Source organism: Hevea brasiliensis, chromosome 13, assembly GCF_030052815.1.
Source record: "Hevea brasiliensis isolate MT/VB/25A 57/8 chromosome 13, ASM3005281v1, whole genome shotgun sequence".
Taxonomy (NCBI): Eukaryota; Viridiplantae; Streptophyta; class Magnoliopsida; order Malpighiales; family Euphorbiaceae; genus Hevea; species Hevea brasiliensis.
In genome coordinates, this window is record NC_079505.1 from 11173827 (window position 1) to 11191775 (window position 17949).

General features: G+C 31.7%; 1 protein-coding gene across 1 annotated transcript; it reads right to left on the reverse strand.

Moving 5' to 3' along the window:
* Window positions 1-6082: 6082 nt before the first annotated feature.
* LOC110653223 (mitogen-activated protein kinase kinase 9) lies at window positions 6083-7288 on the reverse strand. Its single transcript, XM_021808792.2, has one exon. The coding sequence runs from the start codon at window positions 7237-7239 to the stop codon at window positions 6274-6276; it is 966 nt and encodes a 321-aa protein (XP_021664484.2). The 5' UTR covers window positions 7240-7288; the 3' UTR covers window positions 6083-6273.
* Between the last annotated feature and the right edge of the window lie 10661 nt (window positions 7289-17949).

Genomic DNA, 17949 nt, shown 5'->3' on the forward strand with positions numbered 1-17949 from the left:
ACTTTGTTAAAATATTTTTTATTAATAACATAAAATATAAAATATATATTTATATCTAAAAACTTAAAATTAATTATAAATTTTTCTATTAACAATAATAATTATTTTATTATTTTATCTATATTTTAAAATTATTTAATTATCTTAAAAAATAATTATTTTCTTATTTCAATAATAAAATAAATGATATAATATAAAAGGTTAATAATTATATATTTATTTAAATAATATAATATATTAATTTAATAATTATATATTTAATTTAATAATAAAATAAATAATATAATGTAATAAATTTATAATTTTATATTTATTTAAATAATAAAATAAATTATATGATATATACCCTTATTAGTCATTTCACGTATCAACAGCAATAACTAAATATAATTTTACCAAATACTTAACATAAAACAGCTATCAGTTATCAGCTATCAACTAACTGTAACAGCTATCAGCTAACAGCTATCAGTTGTATTCAACGGTTAAACCAAACAGGTCCTAAATCTTTTAAATTCTTTATATTATTTTTAATATAAATAATTAATTAGTTTATTTACTCAAAAATATAATATGTTGATTTGTATTTCTTCTTTATACTCGATTTCTAATCGATGAAATAATTTTTTTCATTTATATTAAAAAAAAAAAGGTGAAGATGGTTAAGGATGTAAATGAATACATCAAATTATTTGTTAGCAACTTAAATTTGATTTGTGAAAAATGGAGTTGAGGAGTTTTAATAATGACTCAAGCTACAATACTCGATTCGATTAACTTGCAAGCTTTTAATTTGTTATGAAATTATTTTTTTTATATTTTTTTTTCTTGGGCTGCTGGTGAGTTCTTCACTGGTGGCAACCCTTAAATCGATTTTCTTTTTTTTATTGTTTTTTATTTTTATTAATAAACTCTGTGTCATTTTGGAATAAATTTGAATTTCTCTTCTTAGATTTATGTATTTTAAAAACAAATCTGAAATTTTATTCCTTGGGATTCTGTTTCTCTCCATTATTGAGAATTTGTTTTTTCTTTTCTCTAGGGTTTTTTTTTTTAATTTTTTTAAATATTTGAATGAATTATTTTACAATTTAAAATATAGCATGAATCATTGATTTTTTTTTGTTGGAAACTCGAGCATGGGTGATATTCTTCTATCAATTGAGTCTGATAGTATAAGTTCCAAAAAAAGCAATACTACAAAATATTTTTTTGATCGTCCAAAATAAAAAAAGACTAGTTATTAGCTACAAGATTATTTTACTATATTCAAATTATCTTTGAACAGACTATTTTAATTATTTATATTTATATTTCTCTTAAAAAAATATTATGTTATACTCATCTTATTATTTTTATTAATGAATTACCAAATTTTATCTAAAAAAAATTTATTATGTAATTTAAAAAAAAAATGTTATATCTATATTATATTTAAGGAAAAATGGTGTAAAAAAAAACTTTGCACTTTTTATAAATACATTCCAAATTAAATATTTTTATAATTATATCCTATATTTTGACTCACACATCAATTACTAATGTCAACCATTAGTCACTAACAAAAATCACCACATAAAGTTATCATATTAGACTAAGTGCCTATTAGGCATTGTTATTGAAACTGTTATTAAAAAATAATATAAAATTAAATTTAATAAATTTTAATTATAAAAATATTAAAATAATAAAATAATTTTTTAAATATTTTTTTAATAATATATAAAATAATATTTTTATTCAGAAAAATAATTTTAATCCTCTTAATACAACATCAAACAGGCACAAATACTTGAGACTAAAGGTAAGGTGCAATTGGTTTGTGAGTCAAAATATAAGGCATAATTATAAAAACTTTTAATTCATTTTAAAGTTATTATTTTATATATTTCTTAGCCCACGAAAGCCTAAGATATTTTTTAATTTATCAAAATTAAATAAATTTTAAATTAAATTAAAAATCTAAATATCTTGATATTTAATTTTAAAAACTCATAAAAATTAACAAAAAAAAAAAATCAACTTAAAAGATATTTTTTCTCTCTCCTTACACATTGGCTACACAACCACTACCAGAGAGGTGGATGGCATAGCCGCCACCAGTGACAATACCTTGCTGTCGGGGAGCTTGGAAGTAGCCTCAGTGTGATTATAATAATTGATATGGTAAGATTGACGTGAAATTTATTATAATTAATTATTATAAAAAATTTTATATATACTAATTTAATTGAATAATAAAATATATTACAGCTAATCCGAAATGGTTACCATTTGCTCTCTTTAAACAACTCTTAATTTTTTCTCTAATAATAATAATAATAATAATAATAATAATAATGAAACTATTAATAAATTGTAATGGAAATAAATCAATTGCCATAAAACTATGGAAAAATATTTTTTTTTTAAAAAGAAAAATTGAACTTTGCACTTTACCATTATACCCCAAATTTTACAATAACACACCGTTAATGGCAACTTTAGTTGGTGTCTAACGGCCGACACTAATAGTAAGGTACAATTAATCCGTGAGTCAAAATATAAAATGTAATTATGAAAATTTTTACTTTAAGTGTAATTGTAAAAAAAAAAATAGTAAAGTTTATGAATTTTTTTACCATTCATCTTATATTTAAAAAATAAAATTATAATATTTAACTTTCTAATCTAAATATATATGATAAAATATCCCCTCGACGTTAAATTTAAATTTATTGAAATTTTAATTTAATAATAATAATAATAATAATAATAATAATAATAATAATAGAACAGTTCAGACAAGTCAAGCTCGACTATTTTGAATATCTAATAAGTCGATCTCAAGTATGAAAAATAAAGCTTAATTTAAAACTCTATTTATTTTTTAAAAAATATTTTTTCACGTTTTTTTAGATTTGAACCATTCAAAAAAATTAGTAAATTAAAAATATTTTCTTGATTAAATAAAAAATTAAATTATTTAAAAAATAATTTTATTTTTTTAATAGAGAAAATTATTTTTTATTTTTTAAAATTTGATAATTTTATTAAAATATAAAAATACTTATATATTATATATATATATATAATAATAAATATATACTATTAATTTAATATTATAATCAAGTAATAAAAAATATTTTTATGAAAAATATTTTTCATAAAAAATATTTTTTATATATAAGTTATTTTTTATAAAACAAGCAGAGCTTAATTGAGTTAAATTTTTCAAATTATGAATTTTTTATTTGAATTGAATTCAAACTTGACACTCCTTTGAATAGTCATTGGTTTTCCTTTTCATTACTTCAAAAATTAAAAAAAAAATTGAAATAAACAAAATTCAACATTTGATCTTTCAACTATTATGTATGATCTCTAATCTTAATATAAATTTAATTTTTTTATGAATTTAAAATATAAATATATAATTTTTATTTATTTAATATATAAATTTTATTATATATAATGTGTCTCGAGTCTATAGTAAACTGTATTTGAGTAAGAATTTTCATGATAGTAGTATTTATATTAAATGAAATTGTAAGGGATGAGATTTTGCAAGACTTGAATGCATGACAACTACAAAGGAGACTTGGGCTTCTGTTTGAAGGAATTAGATTTTGTTGGTCTTCTATTGTTTCATGGGCTTGTGTTGTCAAACCATGTTGGACTTGTGCTATGGCACTACCTTGAAAGTACCAGCCATGGCTGACATCTTTTAAACAATAATAATAATAATAATAATAATAATTTTATTTTCAATTTAATTTTTAAAATTTTATTTTATTTAATTGATATTTAAATTCAAAATTTTACATTTAGAGATTAAATAAAAAAATAATAATTAATTAATTAATTAATCAAATAACATAAAATATAATAATTTAGTAATAATAAAATAATAAATTTGAGATTTTTAATCAGATTTTATTGGCAACAAAACAAGGGATTGAGTTGTTCCCTTCCCATATTCATGCATCAACCATGTAGAAATGATGTGTGATTGGCAATTTTTTGATGACATAATTGCTAGAGTCATCAATGGTTATCAATTCATATAGTGCTTTGAATGAATTGAAGCTGTCAAGAAACATCTCACCTGATAGTGATCTAACCATTAACTGTGTTTCATATTTTATCAAATCCATTCACTATTGTTTGTCAATTTGATTCTCCCACCCTTTTTTCTTCTTCCCACTTGTGATTTGCCCAACCCAGATTTGGACCCATCTCCACATGGTACATTGAATCTTCTTGTCACCTTTTTTTTTTCCAAAAAAACAAAAATCATAATTTTTTAAAAAATATTTTTTCAAGTTTAAAAATTTAAAAATTATAGCATAATTTGATCATAATTATTATATATTTTTGGAAATTTAAAATTTATAGCATAATTTTAGTTATAAAAAAGTAATAATTTTGTATTTAAAAAATACTTACATAATATTTGTTATAAAAAAAATGAAAACAACTATTTTTTTTTTAATTTTAGTTAAATTTAAAAAAAAAAAATTTAATATTTTTTATTTAAAAAAAATATCTCACAATATTATTATTATATTAAGGATCAATAATGCAAATATTTAATTAAAATGAGGTGTGAGGTAATTAAGTGATTGGCAAGGAAAGGGTCCACTTTTGAAGAATTCAAGTTGCACATATATTACCTTGTTCATATGATCATAAAAGACAGAGAAAAGAAAGTGACATCTCATATCAATTATCAAAGTTTGCAAGTTGGATGTGGAAGCTGCCAAGAACCAACTAACCATTCATAAATTATAATAATCAAATAATTTTTTTTTTTTTTACAATAATCAAATCATTTGATTTCATATAGTACACAACACATGCTTGAAACCTATCCTATTATGCTTTTCTAAAATCACATTAAAGCCAAAATTGTTTATAACAATTTTATTGAAAAAAACTCTAAAATGATTATAATTGTTGAAAATTTATTAAGCTATATGCATGCTTTTATCTACAATTATTTCCTTATAGATATGTTCAGTTCAAATCGAATTAATTTATTAAAACTGAAGTAATCGAATTATTATATTTTAGAAATTAAAATTTAATCGAAATGTATAAAAATCTAATTGAATTGAATCATCTTAATTTAATTTGATTTGAATTGATCAATTTTTGGGTTTGAATTAGTTTTTTTATTTAGGCTATATTTGTTTTACGAAAAATATTTTATTGTAAAATATTTTTTGTATTTTTTGGCGTTTGAGACAAATAAAAAAATTAATCAACGAAAAATATTTTCCTAGTTAAAGGAAAAATTAATTCATTTTTATAAAAAATGAGGAAGTTATTTTCCGTTTTATAAATTTTGATAATCTTATTAAAATGTGAATACACTTGTATAAAAATGAAATAAATAAATATTATTAATTTAACATTAAAATCAAACAATATAAAATATTTTCCATGAAAATTTTTTTTTTTGAAAATATTTTCATATATAAGTTATTTTTCATAAAACAAACGGAGTCTTAGACTTGATTTTTAAGTTATCTGGTTTAGTTTGTACCTTAATTTGAACTTAATAATCATTAATTAATAAAATTAAATAATTTGTATATATAAAAATATATATAATACATAAATTTTCTAAAAAATAAAGTAATTTAAAATTAAGAAAGTAATTCGGTTCAATTAAATTTAATCAATTTTATTTTCTAAAATTGAATCAAACTAAAATAATTAAATTCTTAAAATTTAAAATCAAATCAAACCAAATCAAACTGAATCACCTCAAAAGTTAAACTAAATTATTAAATTATGACGATTTAATTTATTTAATTTAAATCGAGTAGTTTTTATTTCTACTAATATTTAATAATTAATAATTATTAAAATAATTTTTAATTATTAAAATAATTAATATTATTAAATAACGCTTTAAATACCTTTGAAAATAAATAAATTTAAATGATGAGAAATCAATTAAACTTTAATTTGATTTAAATATTATTAAGTTTAAGCTTAAATTTATTTTAAATTAGATTATATTATTTAAATTTATTATATAAATCAGATAATACCTCAACATAATCTAATTTAGTGAATTTAGTAAAAAATCGAAGAAAGGGAAATTTGATTATCTCTTCTTATCAGCAGATTCAGGGCTACAAAGAGATCCAGAAGAATAAGAGAATATACAAAATAAGAAAAAAAAATTAATTAACAAAAAAAAGGAAAAATCCGAATCCGGCAGATTATATACAAAACTCAACCGCGAATACAATCGGGTTTTGGACTCCGATGACCGGTTCATTTATCGGATGTCGGATCTTTACAAAGAAATGGGTGTGACAGTAGCTGCTCTACCGTCCACCTCTTACTAGATTCCTTCTGTAAGCAACACTCGACAAAGTTCCGAAACTTCTCCGACGCATCCTCCGGCAAGGTAGGCGGGTCGCCAAAGCAGATAGCGCACATCAGAGTCGCCCAATCCGGTCTCTGACCTGGTGTGAGAAGTGGGAAATGACCCAAATAAAGCTCCAACAAGGTGAGACCCAAACTCCAAATATCAGCTGCATAGCCATTATAATTTCCTCCATAAGTGTCAGGATCGAAGCGCTCAGGGCTCATATAAGCACAAGTACCCACATAGGAATTGCAAGCATCTAGAGTTCGGTACATGATTTTGCTTACACCAAAATCTGCAATCTTCACTTCCATCCCATCTTTCACCAACAAATTTGATGGTTTAATGTCTCTATGGATGATTTTATGGCTGTGCAAGTAGTTTAGCCCATTAAGAACCTGACGAGCTACATGAGCAAGTTTAGCTTCCGAGAAAGTACCATGTTTTTGTAGAAGCGTATCAAGCGTACCCAAATCCATATACTCCATTAAAATCGCTATATCACCATTGGGTTTCTCATAGATTCCATGGCAGTGAACGATATAAGGAGAATCAGTACGCCGGAGGATTTCCATTTCACGGAAGACTTGACGGCGGACGAGGGAATCATCGGTGTCAGCATGGACAACTTTAAGGGCATAAACTTGGGAAGTCTTCTTATGACGTACTTTATAGACAGTACCACCATTACCGTGGCCTAAAACTTGGAGCTTTTCGAGATCATTACAAGAGATCATAGAGAAGGCGGTGGTGTTGGTAGAAGTGGTGATACTTGGAGGGAGTGGCAACGGAAAGCGAGGGCGGCGCTCGGAGAGTTCGGGAAGAGGGAGGCGGAGGTTGAGTTGGCGGCGCTCGCGGACTACGGCCATAGGCAGGTGGAGGAGGAGGAGAGGAAGAGAGGAGTGAGCTTCTTGAAAGGAGGAGGAGGGAGATTATTTATAGAAGGTGGAAAGGAAAAAGCACGTGGTGGAGCGGATAGGAAGAAGCATGCTAGAAGGTTAGTCTATTGGATCTTTTGAGATTTAAAAAAAAAATCAATTTTTTTATTAATTAATAATTATCTCAAGCATTTTTAAATAAGTCTGAGAGTGCTCATTAAGTAAGTCTGAGAGTGCCCAAAAGACTTTCTTAATTAATTTATGAGCAAATTTTTAATTAATTTATGAATAAATTTTCATATTTCAAGTGAAAAACCAATAGTTCCCTTATAATTGAGTTCCAAACTTGAATTTAAGTCAATAGCACGTGACTTACATATCAATGTCAAGCTAACCGAAAATTAAAATTAATATTAATTAATGGGCTCAACGGCCATGAGTTTAGGCTAATATTGTCACGACTCAATCTATGGGCCGGACCGACACTAGGACCTGGGCTAGCTTAAAGCCCCCGAGGCCCGTAGTAAGCTTAACTATTCCTCAAATCCATAACTAGGCCTACAATTTAAGTCCAATATACACATAAAATAATTTAAATTACACTGTTAAAATTATATTTCGGGCCAACTTAGCCCATAAATTATCAGAAACAAAAATTAGGGGAGTCCAGCTCAACCCTGTTACCTCATTTGTAACCATTTAAAACTCATAAATTTTTTTCTTTTCATTTATTAATATAAAAACTTGAATTCATACAGTCCCTGACAAGCTTAATGCTACTACTAGCACATGCGGAGTCCTAAATTACAAATTTAGAGAATAATAATACAATTAAATAATCGACGTTTAACCTGCAAGGAAGAAAACAGGTTGCTCTGTAAAATAACTCCTCCTGTGGCCTGAAAAAATATTGAACAGGAGTGAGCGTTCGACTCAGAGAGTAAAATATCAATTTTAACCATAATCTCTATAACTATCTAAAACTAATGCACCCTGTAGAGTGAAATGCAACATCAACAACATTTTCACATCATAACATCAAAAAGGTAATTTGGAGCACTCACGCACCCTGTAATATCAATCATAATATATGGGAGCTGATCCCCTATACAACTCTCTTAAATCCAACCTGGTGCCAGCGAAGAACTCAAACCGGACTTTCGCTTAATAAACCAAATCGGGGGTCCCAGCGAAGAACTCAAGCCGTGACTACCCGTCCTATCCATAGTCCACACCACATCACACGCACGCCAACGCACGCACACTGCTCCAAATTACCACAACAACATCCATGGCACTTTAACAGTTATGAATGCAACATAAATCGTGCCTAGAGTTTAACTACATAAATATATGCATATAAGTGATGCATGGGCATGCTTGAACATATAATAATATCGAAATTACAATTAAAATTAATATTTTACTCACAGTACACCGATGACTATTGTGGCTGCTGGATGCAAAAAAATAGCTGCCTTCGATCACCTAATAATTAAATTATAAATTTATTAGTACTAAGTTAAGACAAAACTCTAAAGAGACAATAGATAGCCTAATTCATGCCGGAAATTCGGCAGAGTTTTTCCTATACCTGGAACCTACCCAACCTACAAAAATGCTCAAATAACACTTCTAAATTCTCAATTTCCACAACCACATCTCATCAATATCTCATGGACCCTCCTGGGCCCTCCAAATCAGACAATACTCAAAATCTCAAAAATTACGTTTTAGTCCCTATAATTGACATTTTTCAAAAATCCATTTAAACAAGCTCTAAAAATTCTAAAATTTTGCCCCGCGGTCCTTAATAATATTATAAGGCTATTGCAAAAGGAATTATAATTTTTTGATCATCTACGAATATTTTATGAATTTTATTCTAAGTCGATATTAGCCGAAAATGAGCGACTTGGAGTTCAGGTTTACCTGTGCCAATTCTGACACCTGAAACGCGTCTAGAACGTCTGAAAATGCTAGGATTGACTGTAATATTGACCACGTTCTGAGACGGACTGCCGGGCAGTCGGATCTGACTGAAAATGCGGTCCTGGCGCCGGTGAGCCATTCTCGATCCGATCGCACCTAAATAAAGTCCAAATTTTGTTAATAATTATCCTAAAATTATTTTTAAATTTTCGGAATCGAAAAAGTTCGAAAATCTCACCAACCGATCTGGACCGTCCGATTATTGCCCTTTTCAAACGGTGTCCGATCGGAGCGGGACCAGTCCTATCTCGAAGATCTCGTCATCCTGAGTCCATCGGTGGCCTCGGATTTCCGATCCAACGGTCGGATCGCCGGAAAAGTGATCGGAAACCGAGAAACCCATATGATTTTCTTCCAACTTTCCCTCGCCGGTTCTCTTTCCTCCGGCCACCAAACGGGGTGCCACTGGTCTCATCTGAAAGTTCATCATCTTGGGAGTCCGTGACACTTGGAATCACCGGAAATGGCCGCCGGAGTCGGCCGGGGCGACGCCGCAAAGTCGGGCCCCTGCTGCGCGCTCTCCCTCTCTCCTCTCTTTCCTCTCTCCTTCTCTCTTCTCACGCTTCCTCGCTCTGCCGCCGTCTGGTGGTTGCTCCGACACAGGGGGAGGCCGACGATACCTCGCCGGCACTAATGCTGGCCGGCCGGACGAAAAAAGGGAGGGAGAAAGTGAGGGGGAGAGTGGAGTCGGGGAGAGAGAAATGGGGTGGGGGAGTGCTGCATTTTTTTTTTAAGTTTCTGCAGTTTTTTTTTTTTTTTTTTTTTTATATATATATATATGGGTTGTTACATTCTTCCCCCCTTAAGAAAAATTCGTCCTCGAATTTTCGAAGAAACAAGAGATATGGAAAAGAAGATTATCGGAACAAGTGCAATCATTACTCCTCCAGCTATGCAGAGATTGGTAAAACATTTATTCTTCAAACTCTTCGTATATTATATATGATATTTTACCGCTCTCTAATTCTACTATAGTATCCTATTTGTCATCATCTCTTTCTAGAGATGCTCTTATCTCTTGGCTATTCACTGACCATTCTTCTGACATCTCAGGTATTCATTATAACTCTATTACTCTCGACTTGATCTCTGATAACTTTAATTAACTTTGGCGCTTACCTCACTTTTATTACGCCCTAACGTGTCTCTTAGTGACTTCAGTCCTCATCCCTTTGTTTCAATAATCTCTGTTTTCCCAAAACATGACTTATGTTCCTTATCTTAAGGCATCCTATGAGTAGCTTTCCTGTAACACCTAATCTAGGCATCTTGTTCGAGATCTTTACTCTTCTTATGACCTCAGTGGTCAATACCTATAAATCTTCTCACTCCCATGATACTTCAAAATTTTTAATCTCTTTTTTGTCATTACTAAGGTACTTAGACTAACCTCTATCCATCTTATGTAACTAGTCAGGTGGAGTCTCCTCCAAGGGCCAAGTGTATCATTTATCAATATTGAAAAGTGAACTGGGTCTCTCCTTCTAGGTAACAAAAGTGTTTATATTCCCTGACAACTCAATCCATGCGACTTTATCAATTCTCACTCCTCCTCTAGAATGAGAATATCTAGTCTTTTTCCTAAAGCTTCTTAGTACGTGGCCTACTTCTGACACATTGGCACTCAGATCGAGGCTCTACTAATCCTTTAATCTATCATCTCATAATAACTTGTTTTAAACATCTCTTAGTGTGTTCCTAGCATACCTATTCCTACTTATCCTCCTCATTATAACTAGCTATACTGTGCTTTCTTCCTATCCTTTGGATCTCATCCACTTCCTTTTCCTATTTCTGCTATTGTTGATATCCTTTCAACCTACTGTACTTATTCCTCAATCTTAATCCTATTTCACCCTTACACCTTTTTCCTTCAAGGATGTTCCTCCCATCATCAACTTTAACTTTCATCTTATTTCTGAGTCTTATCTTGATTATTACTCCAGGAATTCTAACCTTACGATTTACTCCTACCAGCACATTCTTCACCTTATGTAACACTTGTAGTTAACCATAGAAATTTCTTTTTGTATCCCCTTTTTTCAACTTAACTATCAGAACATTATCATTCCCTACCAGCCTTAGTAGGAAATTGCTTATCCTGGATGGATATGAGCCTCAGAAACTATAAGTTCCATCCGAACTAACACAACTATGGAAAATGTGTGCCATGCCTTATTTCTAAACAAGATACTTCACATGTTCATTCTCCTTAATATAATCACATATACTGCCCATAGCTTTCCAAACTTTAGCCTCATCTTTTCCTATTAGCAACAATCTCATTCGGTGTAACTCATTCACAATTAGTATTCTCTCTAGCTCATAATTTAAAATAGTCACAAGCCTTAGTAGCTAACTCAATTTGACTCCTGTTATTACTCTGATCGTCCTTTCATACTTAACACTGGGTATGCACTTACAGTCATTCTCATATCACGAAATTGTATATGAATTGGTGCCTACCAAACTCTCAAATAACTAGGTTTCCTTGACTCAGTCTCTGTTTCTTATATAACCTTCTAGAACCAAAAGCACAAGCTAAACTTGAAAAGAAAGAAAAATATCCTCTTATATTCAACTACGCCCGATTGTCCATATAATAACATTTAACCTATGTTTCTTAGTCTTTCTCTTCAAATTTCATCATCTCCCAGCACAATTGTGCTCTACCCATAATGCATCATCTGCATGAACCCTTTACCGTACCATTGTCCTTCCTAATATAATATTTTATAATTTATTAACTTTACTTATACTCGACCTATGATTCATATCTATCATCATTTATATTGTGCCCTTAATTTTTGTTGATTCCTAAAAGAATTCTCTCACTAATAAATTCTTCCAACACTAATTCCACCCTTATCTATGGTCATTAATTTGATCTTTGAACTTTCTAGTGATTTATAACCACCTAGACTTGTCACTTCTCGTTCTACCCCTACTGTTGTTCTGTCATTATTGCTTCACTGCAAAGTGATTCTGTTGGTCACACTAAAAATGCTTGCCTGACATTCATAATGAACCTCTAACTACCTTCTCACTATCTCAAAAGTCTAACCTAAAGCCTCTGTGTCATTGTCTATCATTCTTTTCCTCTCATCATACCTTTTTGATCCCTTAGATTAACTTTTATTCAACTTACTACTTAATAACTTCTTTGTCTCTGCCTAATTAGATAGTCCGCAATACCCTCGCACACTTCTAGCTTTTACTCATTATTATTGTATTCCTCGCTTAATCTTCTTGATACTGTTAACAAGTTCAAAGAATCTTGTCCCATTGCTATTCACTTCACCTTAGGAATAGGGAATAGATAAAATATGATCCAATCATGTAACTCCAAGCTCTATATTTTAGCCCCTGTCACAATCTCAACTACATCATGCTATGAGTATCACATTACTAGATTCTATACCTCCATCACTATTCTCACTAATATGGTCCCATTTCGGTTTCTTCATCCTTGTCATTCACTTTGCCAATAATAACACTTAGCCTACCCTATATCTTAACTTTGTTCCTTTTGTTACGCGCCCTTCAGGTTGTCCTTTTATTTATTTCCTTTGTCTTGCCCAACATAGAACTTGACTATTATATCCCTGGTTCCATTCTTCTTCCTAACATGACAACTGTACTTGCTAACTATATCTTTCAGAGTCTTTATCGCGTTATCATATGTCTGTGCTACACAGATTTGGTCTTTTGACCACTCTAGCTAGTATTTCCACTGGCATTTAGATTATATTGCATCTGCAATCAATTGTCCAAACTTTCATTCTGCACTTTCTCTATCCATTGGCCTTCTATGATTTATCTTTGCTAATTTATTACTCTTAATACTATTATAATTAGATTATACTATTGTTTTAAACAATATGAAGTTAGAAAGGAACTCAGGAAATTACAGTCATACCTTCATTGTATGATCTCTATTCTTATCCTTTAGCTTACATGATATCCTTACTACCTCGAAAACTGATTCTGCAGTAATTTTATTTATTTGCTATTATTATTATTATTTTTATTATTATTATTTTCCATGTTTACTCAATTAGCCAAAACTTAAGATTCCGGGCACCCAAACCCATCATCCAATTCAAAGGATTTACATCCATCGTAATCTAATTATATATGATTCCTATAATGGAACTTGCATCATCTGCAAGATACTCGAGCCAACTACTTTCTACCACACTTTACAGTCCCATCTGGTGCACTATTTTGTTCGTCACCATTATTAATAATAACCTTCGATCCCTTCTAAAAAGATAGGACTATACCCTAACTTACTGCAACAAAGGTACTACATTTACCACCTTGCCCAAACCATGTTTAATTAATGACTCTCCTATCATATCATAACTCTGCGAATTATCAATTTATAGTTTTGACTTTCCCTAGGTAGTAGGGTTGTACTTTACACCTTGCTGATACACAAAGGGTATACTATTCTCACGAAGTTCTAAGCAAAATGTTTATCGTACTACAAAAATGATCCAAAATTCCATACTGAAGACTAGATGATCTCACTCTATAAGTGTCACGTTTACTTTGCAACTAATCCGAAACCTCTGGTCTAATGGCAACTCTTAATGCAGCTCTAGCTCATGCTAGGGTAACTGAGTCACTAACTCTAGTTATCACCCAACTGTGACCTTTCAATATTCTAACTCTAGACCCCTAACTAGGAGTTTCCAACTCCTCTGCAGATATAAAACTCTGTTCTGGCATAACTGTACCAAAACAGAAGCCATCCGCAAACACCCTCATTATGGAGCACCACGGGGATGCACGCAACTCTACACAATAATCTCATGTTTGCATCAGAATCTGCAGCTTACAGAGCAGACATCGAGAACATTGTATAGTTACTACGATACGTCCCGACAGACTAGGTCTCCCAATTTCTTATCTCTCTTGAATCTTCTATTATCAAAAACTTATTCTGACTGGGTCATCCACTGATGACTGCCAGCAATGGTATCCTCATCTTTATCTAGGGCAACTGTATTTTCAAGACTCACCTTTATGTACTCGTGCCTTGCACGAAATGGGCACACCATTTAAACCCATACTGATAAAAATATAGTATTTATTGGAGTACGTGTTTCCATGGTAGACCTCAATAAGTTTGCTAAATCTATTTCATGTTTCTATGTACTCCACGAAAATCAAGACACTAACTGAGGTACTCTTATATTTCCTGAGGTATAACGCAGAATCTAGAAACAAGGAATCACAGAAAAAGACGAAACAGAATCCTATACTCCGCATGTAACATCCTAACAAGACTCCTTTTACACTCCCAATTATATTATTTCCCATGAATCTAGAGCCTAAGCTCTGATACCACATTTGTCAGGATCCAACCTATGGGCCGGACCAAGACTAGGACTGGCCTTAAAGCCCCCGAGGCCCGTAGTAAGCCTAACTATTCCTCAAATCCATAACCAGGCCCACAATTTAAGCCCAATATGCACATAAAATAATTTAAATTACACTGTTAAAATTATATTTCGGGCCAACTTAGCCCAGAAATTATCAGAAACAAAAATTCGGGGAGCCCAGCTCAACTCTGTTACCTCATTTATAACCATTTAAAACTCATAAATTTTTTTCTTTTCATTTATTAATACAAAAACTTGAATTCATACAGTCCCTGACAGGCTTAATGCTACTACTAGCACATGCGGAGTCCTAAATTACAAATTTAGAGAATAATAATACAATTAAATAATCGACGTTAAACCTGCGAGGAAGAAAATAGGTTGCTTTGTAAAATAACTCCTCCTGTGGCCTGGAAAAATATTGAACAGGAGTGAGCGTTCGACTCAGAGAGTAAAATATCAATTTTAACCATAATCTCTATAACTATCTAAAACTAATGCACCCTGTAGAGTGAAATGCAACATCAACAACATTTTCACATCATAACATCAAAAAGGTAATTTGGAGCACTCACGCACCCTATAATATCAATCATAATATATGGAGCCGATCCTATACGACTCTCTTAAATCCAACTCGTGCCGTGAAGAACTCAAGCCGGACTTTCGCTTAATAAACCAAATCGGGGGTCCCAGCGAAGAACTCAAGCCGTGACTACCCCCCGAAGGATCGGGTCCCAGCGAAGAACTCAAGCCGTGACTACCCGTCCTATCCATAGTCCACACCGCATCACACGCACGCCAACGCACGCACACTGCTCCAAATTACCACAACAACATCCATGGCACTTTAACAGTTATGAATGCAACATAAATCGTGCCTAGAGTTTAACTACATAAATATATGCATATAAGTGATGCATGGGCATGCTTGAACATATAATAATATCGAAATTACAATTAAAATTAATATTTTACTCACAGTACACCGATGACTATTGTGGCTGCTGGATGCAGAAAAATAGCTGCCTTCGATCACCTAATAATTAAATTATAAATTTATTAGTACTAAGTTAAGACAAAACTCTAAAGAGGCAATAGATAGCCTAATTCATGCTGGAAATTCGACAGAGTTTCCCCTATACCTGGGACCTACCCAACCTGCAAAAAGGCTCAAATAACACTTCTAAATTCTCAATTTTCACAACCACATCTCATCAATATCTCATGGCCCCTCCTGGGCCCTCCAAATCAGACAATACTCAAAATCTCAAAAATTACGTTTTAGTCCCTATAATTGACATTTTTCAAAAATCCATTTAAACAAGCTCTAAAAATTCTAAAATTTTGCCCCGCGGTCCTTAATAATATTATAAGGCTATTGCAAAAGGAATTATAATTTTTCGATCATCCACGAATATTTTATGAATTTTATTCTAAGTCGATATTAGCCGAAAATGAGCGACTTGGAGTTCGGGTTTACCTGTATCAATTCTGACACCTGGAACGCGTCAAGAACGTCTGAAAATGCTAGGATTGACTGTAATATTGACCACGTTCTGAGACGGGCTGCCGGGCAGCCGGATCTGACTGAAAATGCAGTCCTGGCGTCGGTGAGCCATCCTCGATCCGATCGCACCTAAATAAAGTCTAAATTTTGTTAATAATTATCCTAAAATTATTTTTAAATTTTGGGAATCGAAAAAGTTCGAAAATCTCACCAACCGACCGACTGGCCCGACATCGCCCTTTTCAAACGGTGTCCGATCGGAGCGGGACCAGTCCTATCTCGAAGATCTCGTCATCCTGAGTCCATCGGTGGCCTCGGATTTCCGATCCGACGGTCGGATCGCTGGAAAAGTGATCGGAAACCGAGAAACCCATATGATTTTCTTCCAACTTTCCCTCGCCGGTTCTCTTTCCTCCGGCCACCAAACGGGGTGCCACTGGTCTCATCTGAAAGTTCATCATCTTGGGAGTCCGTGACACTTGGAATCATCGAAAATGGCCGCCGGAGTCGGCCGGGGCGACGCCGCGAAGTGGGGCCCCTACTACGCGCTCTCCCTCTCTCCTCTCTTTCCTCTCTCCTTCTCTCTCTTCTGCCGCTCGCTCGGTCTTTGCCGCTGTCAGTGGTTGCTCCGACACAGGGGGAGGCCGACGGTACCTCGCCGACACTAATGCTGGCCGGCCGGACGAGAAAAGGGAGGGAGAAAGTGAGGGGGAGAGTGGAGTCGGGGAGAGAGAAATGGGGTGGGGGAGTGCTGCATTTTTTTTTTTAAGTTTCTGCAGTTTTTTTTTTTATATATATGGGTTGTTACAAATATAAAAATGAATTTAATAATTTTTAAATTAAATATTTATATTTGTATACTTGTGTGTACTCTCGAAAGAAAAAAGTAAATTTTAAAGGGTGAGACTTGATTTCTGGTGTGATCTAATGATTTAATGAGGTCTGCGAGTTAGTAGACGTGCCCATTAATGCTGAGCCTTTGGACTTCCACATCGTTTGTAGATATGTGTGTGTGTGGGTTCATAAGCGTTAACAAAGCTCCTCCTAGTCTGTAATTACCTAGGTGTAAGTATTAGGACAATAAGTCTTATGTTCCTGTGAGTGCGTGTGTTCTCGAAATAAAAAAATTAAATATTCATATTAACATTTACATGTAATTAATTAAAATAGACATTTAATTAAAATAATAATAGTATTAATTTTATACTAATTATTGTTTCATATTAATTTAAAATAAGGTATTAAAATATTTATATTATATATAAAAATTAAATAAATCTTATCCTTTAAGTTAATTTTTGGAGTGATTTATTTTCTCAACATAGTATTATAATCTATCTTACTTCAATATATCATTCTCGAATTATTTATGTCTGAGTGTGAAAAAATGTGTTATCCTACATTAATTTAGCAGAAAGTGCTTATATTATATATAAGATTAAAGTAAATTTTCTCCTCTTAAGCTAATTTTTAAGGTAAAATTATACATAATTCATTTTATTTAACACAAATGTCAATATAAATATTTAATAAAACATTACTAATTTTTTCTTATAAAAATTTAAATTTATAATAGTTGCACCCTATTTTAAATTGTAAGCATATTGAACTATGTGCAGCATCACAAGACTAAGTTGCTCATGAGCACAGCTCCTACGTCACATGATAAGTATCATTTGTATAAAGTGTAGAAGATAAGATGAATCTTAACCAAATCCAAAGCAAGACAAAAGCAATGCTTTATCTCTATATTTAAAATGGTTTGGTGAGTGGACAAAGAATCCACTGTACAAAAGAAGCAGCCAT

Bases quoted from the DNA above. Each gene is read 5' to 3' on its own strand.
- LOC110653223 (XM_021808792.2), bottom strand. From the start codon at position 7,239: ATGGCCGTAGTCCGCGAGCGCCGCCAACTCAACCTCCGCCTCCCTCTT.